Below are 24,673 nucleotides of genomic sequence, written 5' to 3' on the forward strand. Positions count from 1 at the left end.
CCATGATGATCCTTCATCTTTTATAAATCTAATCTGCAGAGCTCAGTTTCCCACCTCCCCTTAGTGAGAAGGAACTTTACTTTCTTTGACTGATGATCAGGCGTGGTTGGGTTTCTGATCAAATTGCCTCTGGAGTTTTATTCTCATTGCTTCTTGTGCTGGCAAGTGAATCTTTTAAGACAGGACATTTCTCCAGCAAACAGCATTTCTCAGCATAGTCAGGAATTTTTCAAATCCAGGCCCCAAAATATAGTTATCATAGGAATTGGAAAATCCAAGCACTTCAAGCTGCTGCATTCTCTCTGTCCAAAGAAAGATTGGCCCTGAGCTATATAATCCATTCATCTACAGGCATCTCTGCACTTCACAAGGAAGCACTGTTCCCAGCACATTCCTGGCTTCCCTTGCTTGTTTCTGGACAGGAGAAACAACTTGGCAGGTCATTCTTTTTCAGCCACTCTTCCGTTTTCAGCTTTTCACAGCCTCGATCCGGTTTCTCTGTTTCTGGCAAATGCTTCAAAGCCTTGGGTAGCCTCCCAACTTCCTTGAAGTGTAACACTACATCCTTTAGTACTGAGTGCATTAGAGAGCTACAGGGTGCTCTACCTGAGGGAGGACTGAGCGGGGGACTTCCCAGGCAGCCCTCCCTCCAAGCAGATGCTATATAACATTCTTCATCAGTGTGCTCTTCCTGCTTGAGAATAATTTATTAATCAAGCAATTATTATGTATCTAATGTGTGCCAGAATGATAACAACAACTACTACTACTACTACTACTACTACTACTACTACTACTACTACTACTACTACTACTACTACTGTTATGGTGACAAGAAGATGCTTGGTGCTGGTATACAAAAATAAAATAATTAAACAATCTCTCCTCTTAGGGAGCTCATATTCTAAGGAGACAACACATACATGTGGGAGTAAGTACCTGGCAGTTAGGAAGGGAGGGCACTAGCAGCTGTTGGAAAATTGGGAAGAGATGGTCAAGAAAGTCTTCGTGTAGAAGATGGTGCTTGAGCTCCGTCTGAAGGAAGTGAGATATTTTCTGAAGAGGAGATGAAGAGGATGGCATTCTGTGAGTATGAGATATAGCTAGTGCCAAGCCCTCAAGTAGGGAGATGGGATGAGATGTATGAAAAACAGAGAAAAGCACTTTAGCTGGATCTCAGAATACAGAAGGATGAATGATGTATAATGCTCAAAAATGGGTTGAGGGCATATTGTGAAGGGCTTTTATATGACAAGCAGAGGAATTTCTATTTTATGCTGAAGGCAATAGGAGTTTATTGAATTAGACAATTAACAGGGTTAGATCTGTGTTTGAGGAAAAAGCACTTTGGCAACTTTGTTGGAGGACAGATCGTTGTGGAAAGAAGCTTGAGACAAGATCAGTCAGGAGGTCATTTTGGTAATCTAGTTAAGAAGTGATGAAGGCTGGAATTAAGGTGGCAGCTGTATGTGTATAGAGAGAAATGGTTAGATTCTGGAGAGCAATTTGGAACTAGGCTCAAAGAATATTAAAAAAGTGTACACCCTTTGATCCATCAATGCCATTTCTAGATCTGTATCCCAAAGGGATTTTTAAAAAGACAAAAGGGCCTATTCATACAAAAAATATTTATTGTAGCTCTTTTTGTGGTACCAAAGAATTGGAAATTGGGGGACTGTCCATCAGTTGGGGAGTGGCTGAACAAGTTGTGATATTTGATAGTGATCGAATACATTTGTGCTATAAAATAAAAACAGGATGATTTCAGAAAAATCTGTAAAGATTTATATGAACTAATGCAAAGTGAAGTGAGCAGAATCAGAAGAACATTAGACACGGTGACAGCAATATTTCTTGATGAACAACTGCAAATGACCTAGTTATATTCTCAGAAATGTAGGATTCTAAGACAATCCCAGAGATTCATGATGAAAAATGCCATCTGTCCTCAAGAGAAAGAACTGATGGAGTTTGAATGCAGACTGAAACATACTATATTTCATTTTCTTTCTTCTTCTGGTTTTCATTTGAGATCTCTTCCACAAAATGACTAATGTGGAAAAATGTTTTATGGGATTGCACATGTAAAATCTGTATAAGATTGCTTACTATCTCAGATGGGGGAGGGAAGTAAAGGAAGGTCAGAAGAAGGGAGAGACTTTGGAACTCAAAACTTTAAAAAAAGTTTTAAAATTTTATTTTTACATGCAATAGGGGAAATTTTTTTAAAGAGAAATGATTGGATACAAGAGATGATGTGGAGATAGAATTAGCAAGATTTGATGACTAGTTGGATAATATGTAGGATAAGTAAAAAAGTAAGGTTTGAGGATGATATGACAAGGTTCCAAACCTGGGATATTATAGTACAGTGGTTCCCTTAACAGAAGTTTGCAAAAGGGTTAGGTTTAGAGGGAAAGATCATGAGTTTGTTTTGAACATGTTAAATTTAAGATGCCAATAGGATAACTATTTTGAAATGTCTAACAGGCAATTGATGATGCAGGTCTAGAACTCAAAAGAGAGAGTTCTAGGAGTCATCTTTGTGGAGATGGGAGTTAACTCCATGAGAGTTCTGTTTGAGATGAGATCAGGAAGAGAAAATTTAAAGAGAGATTCGAGGCTACTGGACAGAGCCTTGGGGAACACTCACAGGATGTGTGATATGGTTGATGTGATAGCAAAGGAGATAGAGATAGAGTAGTGAGATAGATTAGATGAGAAACAGTGTCCCTTAAGGAGAATAACCAGGATGAAAGGGTATATTAACAATATCAAATGAACTGAGAGATCTAGATATATAAGGCCTGAGAATAGATCCTCTGATGTGTCAATTAAGAGATCTCTGGTAACTTTGGAGGGAACAGTTTTACTTAAGCAATAATTTGGAGGTGGAGGCAATGAGTATATATATTTCTTTTTTAAAAATCCTTACCTTCTATCTTAAGAGTCAATGCAAGTATCAGTTATAAGGTTGTGTTATATAAGAGTGTTAAAAGCTATGGCAATTGCGGTTAAGTGACGTGCTGAGGGTCACACAGCTAGGAAGTGACTGAGGTCAGATTTGAACCCAGATCCACCTAGTCCCTGATCTGACACTTTATCCAATGTGCTACCTAGTTGACTCCCTCTCATTCCATTTCTAAAGAAGTATTTTTAGCCTACCATTGCCTAAGTTAAGAGAAGACCACAGAATCATAGATTTAGAGGTGGAAGGGACTTGTGGTGAGGAAGATTATTTAGTTGTTATGTAGAAGACTTAGCAGGAAGGGCTGGAGAATTCCACATGGAATGGGGAAGCAGGAAGTGACTTGCTCTCTTTCTGAGAAAGACTCCATAGTGTTTAGGACAAGCTGTAACTGACCCTGGGAGACCTCAGAGCTAGTGGAGTTGCACCCTGATTCCCTGGGATCCTGGAGAGTGGTGACGATTGAAAGCAGAGGATATCAATCCTGCAAGAGAGCATTGAGTAGGGAAGTGGCCTGTGATCTGGTGGATAGCTTGCAGACTTCAATCCCTACCTAGCTACATCAGTTCTGGAGGAGTTGGTTCCTGGCATCCTGTAACATCCCTGGAAGAGTTGTGAGATCCCAAGTTCAAGCCCTCTTCCCCAGGTCCTTAGCCAAGCTGTCAAAGCCTGGCAGAGGCCAGGTTGGCTTGGGATCTTACCCTTTTTGACTCCAGTCCTGGGTTGTTAGCCATAGTTTACCTAACCCCCTTGCCAATCCCCTCATATTATTATTAAACTGATTCCCTGTGTGGTTTTAGTAAGTTTAGGTCCTCATTGTGTGTATGTATTAATCTGTATTTATTCCAGGCTGGGTGGGGCTGAATGACAGTTGGTCAGGCTTAACTGTCATTTCAGTCAATGGTCTTTCCCTTGTAGTTAAACCTGGTTCCCTGGCTTGTAAAGTCTTTCCCATTGTCCCTTCCTGTCTCCTATCCACCCCACAGAGCCCATATTTAATATTTAAGGCACCTTCTCTGGTTTTTCCCCATTATAGACCTCAGGGGCCCTTTGTTTTATAAACAAGAAGAATGAGGCCCAAGGAGATCAGGAGACTTGCCCAAAGTCACCCAAAGATAAGTATCAGGGGGAGCTTGGCTGAGAAAGGGAAGCCAAATACAGGAAACTAGCTTAACAGGATGGTAGGATCTAATAAAAGATTTTTTTGAGGGTGAGGATTCTTAGACATGTTTGAATGCAGTAGGGAAGGAACTAGTAGATAGAAATTCAGTATTAAAGAAGAAGGAGTGATTGAGGGGGCAGCTTATTGGAGAAGAAAAGAAATGAGGTCAAGGGTACATGTAAGAGAGGGATTGACTTTGGCAAAGAGAAAGGTCACCTCTTCACCAGTCTGGAAAAAAAGGAGAGTAGAATGGGGAATGATGAATGTCAAGGACTTTTGAGACAAGAAGGAACTTTTGTTAAATGGCCTCAACTTTCTTAATAAAGTAAGGAGCCAACTCAACTAAGAGTGGGAGTGGGGGGAAGGAAAGGTGTGGGAGACTTGAGGAAAGAGGTTTGGAATAACTTCTATGGAGAATGAGATAGAGAATCATTTAAAGAAGAATAAAAGTATTGCCTGGCAGCGACAGAGGCCCACTTAAAGATGGAAACCATAAACTAATGGTGTCCCCAGGCAACTCAATTGTGATTCCCTCAATTCCATTCAGTAGCACATGAGTAAGAGCTGAAGATGCAGATGGTAGGAGTAATCCAATCTTAAAAAGGGATAAGTAGTGATAGGACAAGAGAAGAAAGATTTCAAGAGAAGAGGAGTATTTGTTAATTATATGGTTGAGATTGGTAAGGAAGGAAAGTTAAGATCTCAGCCCGGAGTAATGGTATGATAAATATTCACTTCATCTGGGCCCAGTGGTTTCTCCATTCACTGGGAAGTTATAATTTTTTGAGGCCCTTCCTTTGTTGCATTCCCCTATCCAGATTGTTCAGCTGTTCCTTATCATTAAGCATTCCTTTTATTTTCAGTCTTTTGATACCATAGAAAGTGCCATTGATATTTTTATATAAGGGAGGCCTTTTTGTTTTTGTTCTCCTTGGTAATGTGATTATTGGGGCACTGGTCAAATTCTTCATAGCACTCTGTCCCTTGCATCATCATGATTTGTATGCTGGGCCTTAATTAGTTGTGATCTCCTTGAACAAGATTTGTATTATGTCTGCCTTTGTATTCCCAGAGTTTACTTAGCAAAGTGTCCTGTACACAGTATGAACTTAAAACTCTACTGAAGGATAGAAAAGAAAAACTTAGGATAGAAAAGCTCTTCTAAGAAGGACCCTGTACTAGGTTTCTTCTTTCGACTAAAGTGTACTCCTTGGGATTTCATGTTAACCATAGCTTTGGGAAAAGGATATGCACTGCGTGCACGCGTGCAGACACACACCCTCCCCCACCTTATCTGGACAGTATAACCAGGCTAACCAGCTAGAAACTCCTTTCCTTCTTAGATTGGGAACTATTCATGAAATGCACTCTCCTTTTTCCTTCTAGGACCGTGGGTGCATCTGTTCTTCTTCACTCTGGCCCCCATCAGCCAGGAACACTTTCTAATCTTTGAAATGCTCCCAGATTCCCTCACCCTTCAGTGTGGCTTACTATCCATGTGGGTCACCCATTCTAGTCTGTGGCTTCTCTACTTTTTCAGCTTCCCAGAATAGTAACAAGCTTCATGATCTCATTTGGCAACCTCTTTGGCTCATGGGATGGAATCTCCTTCAATTTATAGTTGTTTCCCATCCCAGCTTTACTTGCGATTTGTCCCAGACAGTGAGATTCACCACTTTCTAGGAAGGCGTTAAGAGAGAATCCTTTTGAGTATCATTCTCTGTCAGAGGTTTTTTAATATAACTTTTTTTTACATAAATTTATATAATATTTTTAATTGGAGTTAGGAAGCCTAGGTTTGGGTCTCTGCTCGGTGATAAGTTATCTCTTTTGACCCCCAGCTTTCTTGTCTGTAAAGTCGAGGTAATAATAGTCTTTACACAAGCAGCAACCTGACCAGGAAGTGATGAACCAAGTACTTTGCAGATTCTAAGGCACATGAGCTACTCCAATTAAGAGGGAAACACAGGATGCCTGCTACTGGCAGCCATTGCTGCTGCTTTTTTTTTTTTTAAACTTTTAAAACTTCCCTTCTTAGAATTGACACTAAGTGGTAAGGGCTAGACAATGGGGGTGAAGTGACTTGCTCAGGGTCATACAGCTTGGGGGTATCTGAGGTCAAATTTGAACCCAGAATCTTCTATCTCTAAGCCTGGCATTCTATCCCCTGAGCCATTTAGCTGCGCCCAGCCATTGCTTCTTACCCTTCAGGAGTTACTATCACCTTATAGGTAGTAAATCTCCTTCATATCTGTTGGTCCCAATTGCTTTAGAGTGTTCATTCAGCCTCTTCCACTGGTACAGCTGTGATCAGTCTTCTGATCTTCCAGCCTAGAAAAGACAGAGCTCCTCTTGGGACAGGTGATATGCCTGCCAGCTGGCTGTCTTCCAAAAGTAAAAATGATGTATGTCTCTGCTGCTCTCCCTGCCCTATTTGACTTCCTAAGGCCAATCCCTCATCTCTAGCTAATGCCTATTTCCTACTACTCTGTGCTCCAGCCAAACTAGACTACCTACCTTACCGAGGAAAATGACCCCTTCTTTCCTGGGATTCTGGCCACAGCCTCCTAATATCTCCCCTACCCACCCATCCATCCTCCATGTTCTACCAGATAAATACTACAAATACAGTCCATATGCATATGGGCTTGTCTTATCAAAGATCATAGAGTGGTTTGCCATTGCCTTCTCCAGTGGGTTAAAGCAAACAGGTTAAATGAATTCCCCAGGGTCACAAAACAATATATATCTGGGGCTAGATTTGAACTCAGATTTCCTGTCTCCAGACCCAGCGCTCTATCCACTAAACCATCTAGCTGCCTAACCTTCTCACTTGACAGGTCAGTTAACCAAAGCCTTGAGGAGGGAGATAACTCGCCTATGGTTGATGGCGGGGAGTGGGGGAGGGAGGTCTTGTCCAAAGAATGAATGACTCGGGCAATCTCCATGGCCAGTAAGCTTTATTGTTTTAGGGAGGGGTGGCAGTTGTATGGTTGTGGTGATTGAGTGGCACTGTGGAGTCTTTATCTTGATTAGTTACTAAGAAAGGGGACATTTGGGTTGTTGACTTGTCCTCTTCAAGGAACTGATATTGCTTTACCCACAATCCACTTTGGTCTTTGTGGCCTTACCCATGATTTGCTGTTTGCCCACTTCTGGGGAGCAAACTGAAATGTAAATAGAATGCTAATGATATGCTAAACACCCTGGGGTAACTTCAGGTTACCTTTGCCTGATTCTGCAGTCTCTAAGGAAGGCAGCAAGTATGGAAAATTAGCATTGTTTTAATCCAGTGTGTGACTGGGAAACTGAAGCCCTTCTACTCAGAGGCCCCCCTGCCAAGGACCTAGGTTATGGCCTGAAGATTGATTTAGGATATAATCGTGTTTTCTCATAATTCTGAATCTAAGCAACTCATATGTCTTATCTGAAAGGGAGTCTCATACTAAACAACTAGTTGTTGTTTCCATGTCCTTTTGATTTTGTACGGCTCCTTAGCAGCCCACAAAAAGGTCAAGAATAGGGGAAAATACTCTATTCTCACTAATGTTGGTTGGTCCTTCTTAGTCTCAGCCCCTCCCCAAGAGAAGACAAGTGTACAAGTTCAACCAAACTGAGAATAAAAACTGCCTTTCAGTGGCTGACGGAAACTCCCCTAAGTGGATCCATGCTTCCTATCCCTTCATGGATGGGGAAGACAGAGATCTTATCTAATGTCAAATTTGGCCATCATCCTTAAGCCATTTCTCTTTAAAAAAAAAAAAAAAAAAAAAAAAAAAAAAGCTTTAGCTTTTGTTCTACCAATTGTGTAAAAAGCCTAGAAAGGGTTTTAGGTTAAAGAAGTAGTATTTCATATTTCTAGAGAAACTAAAAAGGAGTTTTTAATATGCTTTCCCAAGGTCTAATTCCCAGCCCGCCCTAAGAGAAAGGTCCTTTGTTTTCATAGGCCCTTGTGAGTCTGCTACAGGGAGAGCGGTTTAGAGATTTAAGCTCCATCATCGTGTACTGTAACCGGAGGGATGAGACTGTACGTGTGGCTGCCCTAATCAGGACTTGTCTTCAAGAGTCTTGGCGCCTAGAACCTTCTAAGGACTCCCCAGGACCCAGAGGTAAGGCCTTGAGAGAAGCATGGGGACTCAGCATTAGGAAATCACAGGATTTAGAACTAAATTGGACCAATGATGATAATGGTGCCTCAATCTACAAAGCATTTAACAAATTTCTCATTTGGTTCCTATAACAATACTGGGAGGTAGATGCTGTTGTTATCCTCATTTTATAGTTGGGGAAACTGAGACAGAAAGTGGTTCAGCGACTTGCCTAGTATCACATAGCTAGTATGATGTAAAGACCAGATATGAACACAGATCTTAACCAGCTTAAGATCCTGCACTCTCTCCGCTGTACCACCAACTACCTAGTAATTTGACAGATCAATTAACCAAAATCTAGAAAAGGAAGATAACTTAAGGTCAAGAATGGGGAAAACAAGGATCAGCCTTGATTGGTCCTTCCAGTCCTTGCTTCAAGAGAAACCAGGTATACATGCACAACAAAATGAGAATAGAATCCCAAAACCCAAGCTCCCCATGTCCTAATCTGACTACTGGACCCCCCCCCCAAGCATTTCTCCTTAGGTTAAAGCCACCAGGGCTTTAGGCCAAAGCCCAAGCACAGTCTTTTTGGAGAAAGGGAGCTCCCTCACTTCCCACAGTGGCATTTCCCACAAAGCATGGGCTCTGATCCTTCCTCAGAACCCCAATGAATCCTTCCTATTCCTGGGTCTGGCCTCTAGTCACCATTATGTAGTGGAAAGAGGTGCCAGAACTCAAATCAAAGCACCCAAGCCTGAGTTTTAGCACACCAAGTGTGTGACCTTGTAAGATGCCTTGCCCTTGCAATCAGAAGACAGGAGTTTGAATTCCAGCCTCACCACTTACCAGCTATGTGACCATAGACAAGTCCCCTCACTTCTCTGGCATCACCTTCTCCCTTTGTGAAAAAAGGAGCTTCTACTTGATGATTTCCAGGGTCTCTGAATTCTGAAATTCCAGGCCTGCCTCCAAATCTGTATCATACCATGTTAAGTGGAAATGGTATTATCTATTTGCCCAAAAGTGCTATATATCAGGGGGCAGCTGGGTGGCTCAGTGGATTGAGAGCCAGGCCTAGAGACAGGAGGTCCTAGGTTCAAATCCGGCCTCAGACACTTCCCAGCTGTGTGACCCTGGGCAAGTCACTTGACCCCCATTGCCTACCCTTACCAATCTTCCACCTATAAGTCAATACACAGAAGTAAAGGGTTTAAAATTTAAAAAAAAAAAAAAAGTGCTATATATCAAATTGCTAGACTTTTCAAAGAGGGTTTGGAAAGAGGGAGGAAATTTGAAACTCAAAATTTTTACAAGTGGAAAAAAATTTTTTTCCTAAAAGAGCTAAGTAAATGCTATTATTGCATGTATGCATGGAGTTGTTATTAATAAACCTGCCTCCCAGCTTCCCTGTTCCTTTTGCAGGGCGCCTGCCAGAGGCTGTGGCAGAGGCATATCATGCAGGCCTATCAGCCTCTGAGAGGCGGCGGGTACAGCGGGCCTTCATGCAAGGTCGACTTCGGGTGGTGGTAGCCACAGTAGCATTTGGAATGGGACTGGACCGGCCAGATGTACGAGCTGTGCTGCACCATGGGCTTCCTGGAAGCATTGAGAGCTATGTGCAGGAGATTGGGAGGGCTGGGCGAGATGGGCTGCCTGCCCACTGCCACCTCTTCCTGCAGCCCCAGGTCAGTCCCCAATGCTCAGACTCTCCAGAATTAGTCTGCACCCTTTGGTATTGCCCCTCAGTTCCACGTAAGCCCTGGGGGGCATGGAGATGGCAGGTTCCCCCTTTAAGTCCCTCTACCTGAGCCTCATCCCACAACCCACAACACTGCTTATGATTTCGTAATTTGGGATATTCCTTGGCTCCTCTTCAATACGAGCCCTTGGAAAGACAAATGTCTGACCCTACTCTTCTCCTCACTGTAGGGAGAAGACCTTCGAGAACTGCGCAAACACATCTACGCTGACACTGTAGACTACCTGACTCTCAAGAAATTGGTGCAGAGGCTGTTTCCCCCATGCACCTGTTTAAAGCAGCTCCAACAGCCACAGGTGCTGGTGGGTTTGAGGACAGAAGACTATCATTAGAGGAGCCCATAACCCCTCTCTTTCCAAGCTGAGCCTTTGGAAACAAGAGGGATCAGTGTGGAGTGGGGGACTAGGGGGTCAACACAGGAGCTTCTTCAATCCCTGGTCCTATATGTTGTGCCCACTGGGGAAGGATATTCACTTGGGGAGCCCTGGTGACTTTTTTGGGGTGGGGAGATGTCTTTCTGCAGGATGCTGAGTTGAATGATGGGGAGATCCTGGAGGCACTGGAGAAAGAGAGCTCTACCCACTGCAGTCAAGAGATGCAGGAAATACCCAGCTCAGGAGGAGAGGGTGCACAGAAGACTGGTCCCCAGGAAGAAAGTGAGGTTCCTGCCAGTGTACCGAGAGCCTGCCCAGGCCATGAACGTGCCTTCTCTATTCAGCAGATGGTGGAGACCTTGGACATGCGCGAGGAGGGTAAGACCCTGAAATTCTTTCTGCTGGACAAGCAAGCCCTGGCCCTGGTTTCTCTTAGCTCTCTCTTCTATTTCTGTAGTTCTTATAATCCTGTGCAAATTAATATCAGTATTATAGATGAGAAAATGGAGGCTAGCTTGGAAAGTTAAATGACTTGCCCATGTTTACTGTCAGAAACAGGACTCAAAACTCCCCATTTTCTTGTCTTCTGAGACAATGTTCTTATCCCCACGTTGTAGCTTTACTCATTATTTCAAAGGATCATAGATTTTGGAGCAGGAAAAGGCCCCGAGGATCATCTAGACAAGTCAACAAGCACTTATTAAACAGCTACTGTGTGCCAGGCACTGTGCTAAGTAAGCACTGGGGATACAACAAAAAGGCAAACAAAACAAAAACAAAGCTCAACAGGCTAATGGGGAGACTACATGCAAACTAGAAATATTCAGGATAAATGAGGAATAATCAACAAAAAGAAAGCACTAGTACTGAGGGGAATCAGGAAGAACTTCTCATAGAAAGTAGAATTTAATCTGAGACCTGAAGGAAGCCAGGGAAGGAAAATGATGGGAGACAGTGAAAACAGACATGGAGAACATGGCATGTCATGTGCAAGAACCTGCAAGGAGGCTGATGTCACTGGATCACAGAGTATGTGTAGTAAGATATAAGACTGGAAAGGTAGGAGGGAGTCAGGTTATGAAGACAGATTTTACATTTGATCCTAGAATCAAACAAAGGAGCCACTGGATTTTTGATGAATAGGGGAGGTGGTGTGGTCAGATCTGTGCCAATCTGACAGCAGAGTAGAAGAGGATGAACTAGAAGACATATATTTGAGGCAGGGAGACCAACTAGCTAGCATCCAGATGTGAGGTGATGAGGGCCCACACCTGGCTGGTGGCAGTGTCACAGGAGAGATGAGAGATATCATGAGGGTAGAATTGACAAGATTTGGCAACAGATGTGATATAGGAATTGAGGGTGAGGAGCTGAGCATGAAACCCAGGATGCAGGGTTAGGGTGTCAAGGAAGATGGTACTATCAAAGGTACCCCCCCAACATAGGAACATCAGGAAGAAGGGAAGCGTTTGGGAAGAAAGATAAATTGAGTTTTGTTTTGGATATGTTGAGTTTAAGTTATGCATAGGACATTTAGTTTGAAGATGCAAGACTGAAGATTAGGGCTAGATATGTACATCTGAATAATTAGCCCAGAGATAATTGAATCTACAGGAACTGATGAAGGCACCCCCAGTTAGTTGGTATAACCTGAAGGGAGACCCAATGAAGGAGACTGGAATTCTAACTCTTCATTTTGCATTAAATGAGATGAGGAAGTTGGTCATCCCATCTCTTACCCTGCTTTAGCCTCCATCTTCCCCATGAAACTGGCCACCAGTCAGACACTAGAAGCACACATCATCTCTGACCCTAGCCTATGGGAAAGGGCAGGACCTGGGGTCAAGATGCCTCAGGTCTCTCATGACTTATTTCCCTTTTGCACTTTGCCAGCCATTGAGACACTGCTCTGCTACCTGGAGCTCCACCCTAGAAGTTGGCTGAAGTTGCTGGCCCCGACTTTTGCCACTTGCCATTTGAAATGCTATGGTGGGCCCCCGCAGCTCCAGGCCTTGGCCAAGAGGTAAGGAGATCTTGTGACCAATATCCCACAAGAGTTGGATGGATCTGAATCACTTCTACCTCTGGCTTGAAATCCAGCCTCAGGCTAGTGGCTTTGCATGGAAGGATACACTGAAAAAAGGTAGAACTAAGACCTACTCACTACATTTGGCATCACCTTGAGGACCAAGGCAGGCACCTTTTTATAGGTGATGGTGGGAGTCCAGGAATGTGTCTTTTAGGGGCCAAGGAGCCAAAGCAGGCCTCTTTCTCCCTTCTGCCCCATGTCAGGTGCCCCCCTGTGGCTATGGGCCTGACTCAACAGCAGCCAGCCAAGGCCAAAGGCAGGAATTCCCTAGACTTCAACGTGGTGGAGCTGGCTGACTCAATGGGCTGGGAATCAGCCCTCGTCCGGCGAACACTGAACCAGCTACAATGGGAAGTGGCTCCTGGAAAGGGTAAGGGGGTATATGTGGGCTCTTCCCCCTATATATACCCTGCCTCCTCTCCTACAGCTTGGCCTCTAACCCTGTTAAAGGTGTCTTACAATGAGGCTTCCTCTTCCCTAAATATGTATACCTCACAATGAGAAAGACTTCCTGGCAGGGCCTGGGGGCAAGGAGAATAGAGGAAAGGGACTGTGTCTGGGACAGGACCTTTGGCTAGTTAAGAGCAAAAGTCTAACCATTCTTAGGTGACCTGAATGACCCCTCTTCCCTCCTTGATGCAGGAGCTCCTCGTCGTACAGGGATCCTGGTGGAGTTTAGGGACCTGTCATTCCATGTGCGATCCCCAGGCCTGACAGCCTTTGAGCAGGATGAAATTTGTGACTTTCTGCACCAGCGAATCCAAGCCCGAGAAAAAGAAGCTCTGGCTCAGCTACGGGCCACTTTCCAGGCCTTCCAAAGGTATGGGGAAATTAGGAACCAGGAACTGAAGATGGTGTTGGCCCCCACCTCTCCTGGAAGCCTTCTCCCCTCCTTGGAGGCTGAAGTGGGTTTCTTGTTACTAGTTACTACAAGGAGAAGCCTACCTCCTTCAACACAATTCATGAGGCTGGGACCCTAGAGGGTGGAAGGCAGAACCCCCTCCCCCCCAGCACATACTGGCAGACATCATTTGAAGTCGCTTTGGCTGCATTATTTTATCATGTGTCCTGCTCTGCTTCTTAGGGTGGCTTTCCCCAACTGTGGGCTCTGCATGGAACATGCAGATGAAGAAAGGAGTGACCAACTAAAGGCCCTGCTTACCCATTACTTTGAGGAGGGGACAGAAGCACTTTTTGAAGACCAATTCAGGGAAGAGAGTGAGCAGAATCATGACTTTGGTCAGGCCAGAGTAAGTGTCACTAGTCTCCAAAGTCAACATCCCTCCCTTGGAAAAGAACCCAGGCTTGGATGCACTGTGGGAGATAGAAAAGGGAGAAACATAGACCATCCCCTCAGCGAGAGACATTACTTACCCACTTCAGACATTTGAAATGTGTGCCATGGTCAGAGAATCTCAGAAGGTAGACTTCACAGGTGCAGAGACAAGAAAAAACAGTGGGAGGTAACCATGGGAGGTGACCATGAGACCTGTCTGACCAGAGGCCTACTGAGAATGAATTTGGGTAAACTGGGGCCATTCGTTATTATTAAGCTGGAGATTGTTCTTTAAGATACTCTCCATTATCTGCTTGACCTTCAGCCCTGCTGCAAGCTGAGGAGAGTTGGGGAGGATTGTGGATTAAGCATTATCTTCTTTAATGAGAACTTAGCTTGACCTGGCCCATTTGCCTAGAGCCCTGAATCTTCTGGCTGCTGGTACAGCCTGGTAGGCCTGGCCCAACTCCTCCTCACTATTTACCCTCATGTTACACAGCTCCAAGACTGGGAGAGTTCAATCTGCTCTGACATCCGCCATTTGCTATCCATCCGGCAGGAGGAGAAGTTCTCAGGCAGAGCTCTTGCCAGGATCTTTCATGGCATTGGTGAGAGATGGGCCTCCTGCTTTTTTGCCTTCTTATTATTCCCCATCACTAGGACCCAACTGAACGTCCCTGGGATCATTCTCAGCACCCAACTCCCCTGAGAGGAATTCCTACTTTCTCTGGGCCCATTGCTGGCATTGGCATAGACAGGACCATTTCCAGTCCCAGTGTAGTAGGGTACTAAGCTTTTCCATCCTGGATCTCATGCCCCTGTATCCCCATCTCATGCCCACAGGAAGCCCCTGTTACCCAGCAGAGGTTTATGGAAAGGACCGTCGATTCTGGCGGAAATACCTGCACGTGAGCTTCCCCAGCCTCCTCCGCCTAGCCACAAGAGAGATTCTTGCCTGGAAATGAATCTGAAAGGGTCTCATCCCATCATTCCCATCAGAAAGTTGCTGCCACCCTCAGTGAGAGTTGACTGATCAGATGCCCACCTCCTGCTTTCTGCAGGAAAAAGGCATGTGGTACCAGACTGGAAACACACCCCAACTACCATTTACTTTCTAAAAGGAGAAAGGACAATCTTCAAAGCAGAAAATAAAAGGTTCAATATTTTTATTGATACTGAAAATAGATCCCAGGGTCTAGCCTTGGTTTAGGGTGTGGGAAGCAGGAAATGAGACAGTGTTCTCTTCATTTTCTCCCCCTGTTCAACCCAGGTTACTGGGAGCTAAGTCCAAGTACAGCAGGGCTACCAGGGAGAGGACAAGGAAGAGTGTGAAACATAGCCCCAGGCCCAGCCCATCTGCCAGGGCTCCAGCCCCTGTGGTCAGCAGCAACTTCCCCAGTAGCTCCAGTGTGGCCAGGAAGCTGTAGTGAGTAGACTAGGGAGAAGAGAGGGCAGAGCCTAAAGGGATCCTAAAGCCCCACAATGCACCACAATTTCCCCTAAAAATGACCATTCGTAGCATGCATCTCTCCTTCCCACATTGACAGGGCTCCCCTGAGTGCTGCAAAGTCCCAGAATATAGATGCTTCCTAGAGTGAGTCCTCTGCCATTTGGGGAGTGCCTCAGCTGCCATTTATACTAAACCTTTGCCATCTCGGGGGAAGGAGCAGCCCTCATCTCCATCTAAAGGAGCCTGATCAGGCTGGGGGACCCAAGATTACCCCCAATACACACACCACCACCCTGCCAAGTACCTGGATTGTGCTGTGTGCTTGCTGACTACAGTGCATCATGAGAGCAAAGGTGAGAGTAGTCACAGTGCCACTCAGAAAGTGCTGGGGGCCAAGGCTCACCAGGGCAGCTCCTGACAAGGTGAAAGGTCAGTGCCAGTCAACAGTCCCCTTCTGTCCTTCACTTCCCCAAAATCTGCCCTGAGGGACACCACTATCCACAAACCAGTCCCTTTCTGTAGCACCTCTGCCTGTGCCAAGACCCTGCATTCCTGCTCACCTTTTAAAAGGCTCCCCAGGCTGGAGCTAGGGAAGCAGAAGAGCAGAGCCATCTGGAAGGCTAGGGCCCCAATACGCAGTTGGAGAAGGGGCTTCAGGAGAGGCAGGGGCTGCCTAGGTAGAGGGGGAGAGGGAGGGCTCAGGTCAACGTTGATCCAACTTCCCCTCCATCCCTCCCCTCCGTGATGCTTCTCTTACCTGTGCCTGGCAAGAAGGACACCACCCAGGGAAGAGCCAGCAATGGAGAAGCCCACGGCCACCATGCCATTCCACAGCCCCACTTCTGTAGCTGATACCCCCTGGTCCAGCAGAAAGAGAGGGAACATGCTGATGGCACCTTGTTCACCTGGGCATGGGACAGACATGGGACAAGGTTAGCTGAGCAAGCCTTCCCCCCCCCAAAAGTGGGTCTTGGCACTTGCCTGGCCTTCACAGTCAAGTCCAGCCTCCTCCAGGAACCTTTCCTTCACTGCTAGAGAATCTCAGAATTTAGGAGATCAGAAGCCAATTCCTTTGTTTTACAAAATTGGCCCAATGGCACACAGCTACTTAGTGGCAGTGCCAGGATCCAAACTTGGGTCTTCTGATGCCAATCTAGTGCTCTTCATTCTACCATGCTTCTGCCTATATAAAAGGAATCTCAAAATTGGTCATCTAATCAGGCCTGGAAAAGTTTGGGGGTTTTTTTGGGGGGAGGGGCAGCTAGGTAGCTCAGTAAATTGAGAACCAGTCCTAGAATATCCTGAGTTTAAATCTGTCCTAGAAAACTTCCTAGCTTTGTGACCCTGAGAAAGTCACTTGACTCCTATTGTCTAGCCCTTACCTCTCTTCTGCCTTGAAACCAATATACAGTATTGATTCTAAGACAGAAGGTAAAGGTTTTTTTGTTTTGTTTTGTTTTTAAACCCTTAACTTCTGTGTATTGACTTATAGGTGGAAGAGTGGTAAAGGTAGGCAATGGGGGTCAAGTGACTTGCCCAGGGTCACACAGCTGGGAAGTGTCTGAGGCCGGATTTGAACCTAGGACCTCCTGTCTCTAGGCCTGGCTCTCAATCCACTGAGCTACCCAGCTGCCCCCAGAAGGTAAAGGTTTTAAGGGATGGGGATGGGAGTCTTTTAAAGACCAATATGTCGAACTCATCATTTCACAGAAGAAAACCAAGGTTCCAAGGCTCAATGGGATTTGCTTATCACACAGCAAATTAGAGTCAAATTTGAGGTTAGTCACTTGACTACCAGTGGAAGACTTGTCCCCAACCAAACTGCTCATTTTACAAATGGGGAAACTAAAGCCCAAAAGTTGTGTGGCCCAGGGATAAGACCTTGACACTCACCCAACTTATAAAGAAGGACAAAGCCAGCAGTCCAAGGAGTCCCTGGCACAGCCAGGAGGGCTCGGATCCCTCGAGATGGGTAGCAATGGCTCTCCTGGGCCTGCAGGGGTGGGAACTGCAGAGCAGGGGCCCACCAGGCTACAGCAGCAGTCAGTGCATAGACTGCGGCAAGCCCAAGAAAGAGGGGCCCCCACGTGAGGTCGGGAGCAACCGCCAGGAGCCCCCCACCAGCGAGGGCCGCTCCTAGCTTGTAGGCCACCACCTGGACCGTGTTGCCTGGGCCCAGTTCAGCTGGAGCCAGCAGTCGCACGGCCAGTCCGTCCAAGGCCACGTCCTGCACCGCGGCCCCAGCATTCAGCAACAGCAGCAGCACAGCCGCCCCTGCCGGCATCCCCGAGGAGGCAGACCCCGAGACAGGGGGCAGCGCCGCGAGGAGCGAGCACAGGAGCCCCAAGGCTCCTGTGCTCAGAGCCAGCCAGGCCCGCTGAGAGCCGCTCCGGTCCACCAGCGGGGCCCAGACCACCTTGAGCAGCCAGGGTGCGTGCAGGGCGCGGGTCAGCCCCACGCGGGTCAGCGAGAGACCATGGGAGCGGAGCAGCAGTGGTAGGAGCCCGGCTTGGAGCCCATGGGGCAAGCCCTGCACCAGGTACAGCACGCCCAGCAGCGCAAGCTTGCAGCCCATCAGCGGTCATCGCAGGTCACGGGGAGCCAAGTCACGGTCAAGTTCGGTGTCTACCCCCCACCCCAGGTAGGCTCGTGGGTGGTGGGCAAGGCTTCTAGGATAGAAGGCAGGTGTTAGGGCTCCCGCCATACCGATGGCCCCTGGGGGGCTACCGAAGTAGCCTCGGCGGAGACGGAACCAGAGGGGTGGGATGAGAGGGACCCCGCGCCCTTTAACCCCTTATCCCCCTACTCCCCTAGCCCTTCACTGCAATTCCCCAACCCCAGCTCTTCACCAAGTCATCAGCAACCTCATGGGACTTTCAGCCTGCGCGGTCCTCCAAGGTCATAGAGTCCGCCAGTGGGCTAAAAGGGTCATCTGGACTTCCGGTTGTCAGTCCCACCCCCAACCACCAGTGGACTAGAAGGGTCATCTGGACTTCCGGTTGTCAGTCCCACCCCCACGGCTAACAAGAGCCACTGAATGGATTTTCATTCGCCCCTCTAGGCACCACTCGCTGCATTCTCGGTGGCTTTGGAGAACGTCTTGGAATTGAGACCATAGAGAAACGAGGCTGGTGGCTAGAGAGACACGGTAGCCTATTTTTAGGCTCATCGCCCTTATAATAAGCCGTGCCTGCCTAGTCGCATGCACGCTACCGTGTTCGCTGTCCAAGTTGTTACACTCCGCAGTCTTTGAAGCCTTAAAAGAACGGTGCTGGGCCAAGGGTTTGGAGACAAAGAACCTAGTGTGGACGCCAGCCTGATGACGTAGCATTAGAAGCTGACAAGTCACTACCCCCTCTGGGCTTCAGAGGAAAAAAACAAAGGTGTCATCCCCGTAGTAGGAAAAAATGCTCCAAATCACTAAATTAAAGAAATGCAAATTAAAACGACTCTGAGATAACCACCACAAACCCATCAGATTGACTGAGATGACTAAAATGGAGGGCATGTGGGAAAATAGGTCTACTGATGCATTGTTGGTGTAGCTGGAAACTAATCATACTGGAAAGCAATTTGCTTACTGTGGCCAAGCACTGTGTTAAAAACTTTAAGATATTTTCTCATTTTATCCGCACAACAACCCTAGGAGGCAAGTGTTATTCCCATTTTACAGTTGAGGAAGCTAAGCATAAAGAAATTAAATGATTAGCTGAGAGTCACACAGCAAATAAATGTCTGAGAGAAGATTTGAATTCAGGTCTTCCTGACTCCAAGAATTTACTGTCTACTAAAAGTAAGTGCACCAGTAAAAGCTTGGGAGCTATAATTTTAGGAATGTATACTCACAGAGTACCTTAAACCTGGGATAATTCCATAGAGGACCTAACTTTAGAGTGAATATGGGGGAATAACCCTGAGGGACCTGTGATTTCACTGATTGATAGAGGGAATTTCTGGTTTGAGGACATTACCTATGCCAGTGAAGACTGGCACCTTCTGAGTAACTTATAATAATTTATAATCTAGTGTATGAAAAGGTTAAGTGATTTGCCCAAGGTCACACAGCCAGAGTCAGTACAAGGAAACTGAACCCAGGTCTTCTTCCTTTCTGGCAACTAGATAGTACAGTAAATCTCTAGAGCCCCAGGCCTGCAGTCAGGAAGACCTGTGTTTAAATCCAACCTGACACTTACCCTGGGCAAATCACTTAAGCCTGTTTGTCCCCATGTCCTCATCTGTAAAATGAGCTGGAGAAGGAAATGGCAAACCTCTCCAGGTTCTTTGCCAAGAAAACCCCCCAAAACAAAGAATCTGAAACAACTGAAGTACAACAATCAGGATTCTAGTAGCTGTTATCTATTGGTCCTCAACATTTTTTTCCTTCTTAAGAAATTCAGTGACTGGCTTAATCTTCCTCTGTACCCCAACTGCTCCCCTTAGACTAGGAGACTCAATATTCATACTGACATCCTCTCAAACATCTTAATCGCCTATTTCTTCTGTCTTCAAAATTATGGTAACTTATTTCTGTACTTAAACTCAGCTATATGGAAGGATGGTCATACCTTTCATCTCTTAAATCCTCTTGGCATATAACCAGCTACCATTTTGTCTCTCCCTAGGCCTACCCCATCCTAAAGCTAGTCTTCAAACTCTAACCCTTCCCATACCTTATACTTTCCCATTCCCTAACCTGCGTTTCCTTCCTTCCCAGTCTTGACTCCATAGTTAAAAATTTTAACATTTTATCGCCCTCTTCTCTCAAATATTTGCCTCCCTATCCAATATAAATGGCTATCTCCAAAGTTAATTGTTTCATTGCTTGATCTGATGGCCTTTTCTTAATCCTACTCTTTCTTGACCTCTGCTCCATTTCATCCTGTTGAATTCCTAGATATCACCTTCATCTCCTCTTTCCCTTCTTCATCCTTCTCCCCCTCCTCCTCCTCCTTCCTTCTTTCTTCTCATTCTTCCTTCTTCCTCTCCCTATCCTTCTCCTCCTCCTCTTCCTTCTTTTTCTGCTTTTTCTCATTTTCCTTTGCTTGTTCATTTTCTATTTCATACCCCCCTAAATGCTGGGTGCTCCAACATCTGCCTGAACCCATTTCTATTTTCTTTCTCTCTTGTTGACCTTATTAACTCCACACTCCATTATCATCTCCTTAACGATGACTCCTAAGTCCATATATCCAGCCCTAGTCTCTCCCTTGAGCTTTATCCCCACATCACCTACTGCCTGCCCATTAAGCATTTCAAACTGGATGTTCCACCAGCATCTATTTCTTTTATTTTTTTTAAACCCTTACCTTATATCTTAGAATCAATTCCAAGAAAGAAGAGCAGCAAGGTTAGGCAATTGAGGTTAAGTGACTTGCCCAGAATCATACAACTAGGAAATATCTGAGGCCAGATTTGAACCCAGGCCAACTTCAGGCCTAGTGCTTTGTCTACTACCTAACTGTGCCTTGGCATCTGTTTCTGTCGAGTACTCCACTCTCCTTCGTAGTCACCCACCTTCTTGAACTTGGCATTATCCCTGATTCCTTACTTTCCCTAATCCCACATATCCAATCAGTTGCCAAATATAAATTTAAATTTATTTCTTTTCCCACAATAGCTTTCGTATCCATTCTCTTTTCTACATATAACTGAACTATTACAATAGCCTCCTAACTGACCTACTCCCTGTTCTCACTCCTAATATAAGCAGCAAGGTAGCAAAGTGGATAGAGCACTGAGGAACAAAGAAATCACCATGAATTTGTATCAAGAATATCTGAGTTCAGGAGAACAGTGTTATACAGAAACTGATACTGTTATGATGATAATAACAGATAATTTGGAGAAGCAGATAAATGTGTCAGGGCCAAATAGAGCTTCAAGTCAAGAGCCATTGATTGAGGAAGGAGGGGGTAAAACACTCCTGGCTCTCAAACCCCTCCCCCCTAAACAGTTGCTGGTTTCAGTTGGTAATGAAGACAGGAATGAGATTCTTCTGGTAAGTTTCTGTTATGGCTGAAACCCCAATGATGTTCCCTTTCTTTAATTTATATTCCTCACAGGTCTGATAGATGAATAAACAGAAGCTAGCTATATAACTGTTGAGGACAGAGATGATCTTAAAACTGGCAACAGACAGGATTCAAACTAGATGTCCAGACTGAGTTGTGAGTATTCCCCCAAATAATTACCAGGCACAGATTTGAAGGTATAGGTTGTATTAGGAAATAACAAGGTAAACTAGAGAGATTAATGAAGGGTTTAGGATAATGAAAGGTGACCCTGAACTGTTAGTTTGAAGCTGCCCTTGCCCCCTCACAGGAGGGGATGAGGCACTTAACTAAAATTAGCTCTCTTGCTATTAATGAATATCTTTACTCTCTAATCATTAAATATTGTTGTATTGAAGTTGATATAAACTAACCCTGCTAAACAGGCTAATCCTTATGTAGTAATCATACTAGCTATGCCACTATGGCCTCTCAAGTGAACCCCCAAGTGTGGAGTAGTAAGCAGGGTGTCTGTTCACTTCAACCTCCACAAAGTAACTGCCAATTCCTCTCAACTGCCCCCTCACCCAAAATTCTCCAGGGGGGGTCCCCTGGAATTCTGGGTGAGGCTGTCCCTGTAACTTTGCAGGGATTCCATGCTTTCCATCTCCACACAACAATACCCTGTGGTACAATTGAACATAATGGACTTCTCTAGTAGCAGTAATGCAATGATCCAGAACAAAGCTAAGGGACTTGTGAGAAAGAACACTATCCACATCCAGAGAAAGAACTGTGGGAGTAAAAACACAGAAGAAAAACAACTGCTTGATCACATGGGTTGATGTGTATATGACTGGGGATGTAGACGCTAAACAATCACCCTCATACAACTATCAATAATATGGAAATAGGTCTTGATCAATGATACATGTAAAACCTAGTGAATTGCGTATCGGCTATGGGTGGAGGGGATTTGGGGGAGAGGGAAAGGACATGAATCATATAACCATGGGAAAATATTCTAAATTTAAAAAAAATACCTGAGTTCAAATCCAGTCTCAGATGCTTACTAGCTGTGTAACCCTGGACAAGTCATTTAATCTCTTATCTGCCTCAGTTTCCTCAACAATAGTACCTACTTCCCAGGGTTTTTTTTTTTTTTTTGAGGATCAATCAAGTTAATATTTGTCAAGTGCACGTAGCAAGTGCTTAATAAATGTTTATCTCCTTCCTTCTCATATGACACTTCATTTCCCGTCTCCCTGCCTTTGCACCTACTCTTCCCCCTTGCCTGAAATTATTCTCTATTTATCTTTTTTTTTTTTTTTTTTTTATCCTGGGACTCCATTCTAGGAGCATAGGACCACAACCAGTAGGCAATGGGTCACACAGTTGCTCAGGGGCACCCAGCTGGGAAGTGTCTGAGCCTGGACTTGAACCTAGGACCTTTCGTCTCTAGGCCTGGCTCTCAATCCACTGAGCTAACCCAGCTGCCCCTACTTTAGGTTGCAGTTTCTTTAGCAGATGTAGTTTTTACAGGGTGGGTTTGCTAGCCCCACGCCCAACCCTCCTCCTTTTTCATCCGGGCTAGGGATCGTCCTTGGCCCAGGAGTGGTAAGGGTGGGCAATAGGGGTCAAGTGACTTGCCCAAGGTCACACAGCTGGAAGTGTCCGAGGCCGGACTTGAACCTAGGACCTCCAGTCTCTAGGCCTGGCTCTCAATCCACTGAGCCACCCAGCTGCCCCCTATTTATCTTAGTCTCTTGGAATTCTTGATTTCCTGCAAGATTCGGCTCAAGTGCCATCTTCTATATGAAGATTTTCCTAATAACATGCCTCCCCAAACTGCCATGTATTATTTGGCATATATTATATATGTACATTTGGCCAACCCTATTAGAATTTAAGTTTCTTGAGGAGCAGGACTGCTTCATTTTCATCTTTGTGGCCCTAGATTTAGCACAGTGTCTGGAACCTAGTAAGCACTTAGTACTTGTTGATGGTACACAGTAACAGCAATATTGTATGATGACCAACTGTGAATGACTTCTCAGCAATACAATGATCAAGATAATTCCAAAGGAGCCAATGATGAAAAAGGTTTTACCTACCTCCAGAGAAAGAGCTGACAGAGTGTGAGTGCAGATCAAAGCATATGAATTTTCATTTTCTTTATTTTGCCTTTATTTTTTTGGTCTGTGTTTTCTTCCCCAACATCACTAATATGGAAAGATATTTTGCATGATTGCACATGTATAAACTATATCAAATTGCTTGCCATCTGGGGAGGGAGGACAGAGAGGGAGAGAATTTAGAACTCAATTTTTTTATTGAAAAACTTTTAAAATTGAAAAAGTTTCAAATGTTAAAAATTGGTTTTATGTGCAATTGGAGAAAAAATAAATACTATTTTAAAATTTTTTAATGAATATTTGTTGGTTGAGCGGTTGTTTGTTCTCCCTGATGCAAATCTCTCCCCTGGCCAAGTTGTCCTCCACAAAGCTGGCAAAGTGATTTTCTAAAAAGTGTTAGTCTGATGAGGTCACTCCTCTACTCAGTAAACTCGCTGGGTCAAATATAATGCCTCTTGGGTCAAATATAAGCTATTCAAGCCCAGCCAAACTAACCTTATATGTGACACTCTATTTTCCTCTACACCTTTGTCTTGATTGTTCCCTGCTCCTCCATGTCCCCCATTCCTAGCATATGCTCTCTACTCACTTCATCTCACCTCCACTTCCTAGAATCCTGTTTCTTCCGAAATTGCACAGTTGACACCTCTGTGAGGTATTTCTCAGCCCCAACCCACCCCAAAATGACCTTCTATTTATTTTACATTTATCTTATATAAATATATATTGCTAAGTAACATGGTAAGGAAAGCACTAGCTTTATATTCAGAGGATCTGAATTCAAATCTCACCTCTGTCACTTACCTGTGTGACCTTGGCCTAGTGAATTACTTAACTTTTCTGGGCCTCAGTTTCCTCGTCTGTAAAATCATAACATTGGACTACACAGTCTCTGAGGTTATTTTCCCACTAGATTGATGATCCTATTTGTATTCTGTATATAATTTGTATGGAATTATTTATCCTATTATTGTATAGATTTGTTGTATAGAATTTATATAGAATTATTCTATTGTTCTAGTGCTGTCTCTCCTAACAGAACATACATTTCTTGAGGGCAGGGACTGTTTGATTTTTATCTTTGTATTCCTAAGACCTAGGTAAGGTCTTACCTTATCATGGGTGCTTATTTTTTAAAATTTGTTGGTTAATTGTTTGATGGATTTCAGATGAGAACCAGTCTCACTTAGCTGTGACATACAAGTAAGAGAATTAGAGCTAGAAGAGACCTTAGACCAGGGGTCGGCAACCTTTTTGGCTGTGAGAGCCATAAATGCCACATTTTTTTAAATGTAATTTCGTGAGAGCCCTACAGTGCTCACAGTGCGCTCCTGTAACAGTGCCCGAAAAAAAATTGACTTTATGGCTCCTGCAGA

General features: G+C 44.8%; 2 protein-coding genes across 2 annotated transcripts in view; one reads left to right on the forward strand and one right to left on the reverse strand.

Annotated features, from left to right (window-relative positions):
• RECQL4 (RecQ like helicase 4) overlaps positions 1-14,877 on the forward strand; it is a 42,564-nt gene extending 27,687 nt beyond the window's left edge. The window contains exons 16-25 of the mRNA XM_044658325.1: positions 8,077-8,239; positions 9,647-9,909; positions 10,154-10,285; positions 10,507-10,735; positions 12,251-12,380; positions 12,650-12,816; positions 13,089-13,266; positions 13,531-13,696; positions 14,222-14,330; positions 14,566-14,877. Of these exons, the coding sequence (XP_044514260.1) occupies positions 8,077-8,239; positions 9,647-9,909; positions 10,154-10,285; positions 10,507-10,735; positions 12,251-12,380; positions 12,650-12,816; positions 13,089-13,266; positions 13,531-13,696; positions 14,222-14,330; positions 14,566-14,687 (1,659 nt within the window). The 3' untranslated portion in view covers positions 14,688-14,877. The remainder of the gene's footprint in view (positions 1-8,076; positions 8,240-9,646; positions 9,910-10,153; positions 10,286-10,506; positions 10,736-12,250; positions 12,381-12,649; positions 12,817-13,088; positions 13,267-13,530; positions 13,697-14,221; positions 14,331-14,565) is intronic.
• MFSD3 (major facilitator superfamily domain containing 3) lies at positions 14,872-18,087 on the reverse strand. The gene is made up of 6 exons (XM_044658326.1): positions 18,022-18,087; positions 17,066-17,841; positions 15,930-16,077; positions 15,733-15,845; positions 15,477-15,586; positions 14,872-15,157 (listed from the first exon to the last, which is right to left on the reverse strand). Exons 2-6 carry the CDS (start codon positions 17,745-17,747, stop codon positions 14,984-14,986), a joined length of 1,227 nt encoding a protein of 408 aa, XP_044514261.1. The 5' UTR covers positions 17,748-17,841; positions 18,022-18,087; the 3' UTR covers positions 14,872-14,983.
• Positions 18,088-24,673: the final 6,586 nt, after the last annotated feature.

This window comes from Gracilinanus agilis, chromosome 1 (genome assembly GCF_016433145.1).
Source record: "Gracilinanus agilis isolate LMUSP501 chromosome 1, AgileGrace, whole genome shotgun sequence".
Classification (NCBI taxonomy): Eukaryota; Metazoa; Chordata; class Mammalia; order Didelphimorphia; family Didelphidae; genus Gracilinanus; species Gracilinanus agilis.

What these genes read in the sequence shown, in the direction of transcription:
- MFSD3 (XM_044658326.1), bottom strand. Translation starts at nt 17,747, where the DNA reads ATGGGCTGCAAGCTTGCGCTGCTGGGCGTGCTGTACCTGGTGCAGGGC. An exon ending in GTCCTTCTTGCCAGGCACAG is followed by an intron (nt 15,846 to 15,929) that starts GTAAGAGAAGCA and finishes CCCTCTACCTAG; the next exon opens with GCAGCCCCTGCCTCTCCTGA. An exon ending in CCTGGGGAGCCTTTTAAAAG is followed by an intron (nt 15,587 to 15,732) that starts GTGAGCAGGAAT and finishes TCACCTTGTCAG; the next exon opens with GAGCTGCCCTGGTGAGCCTT.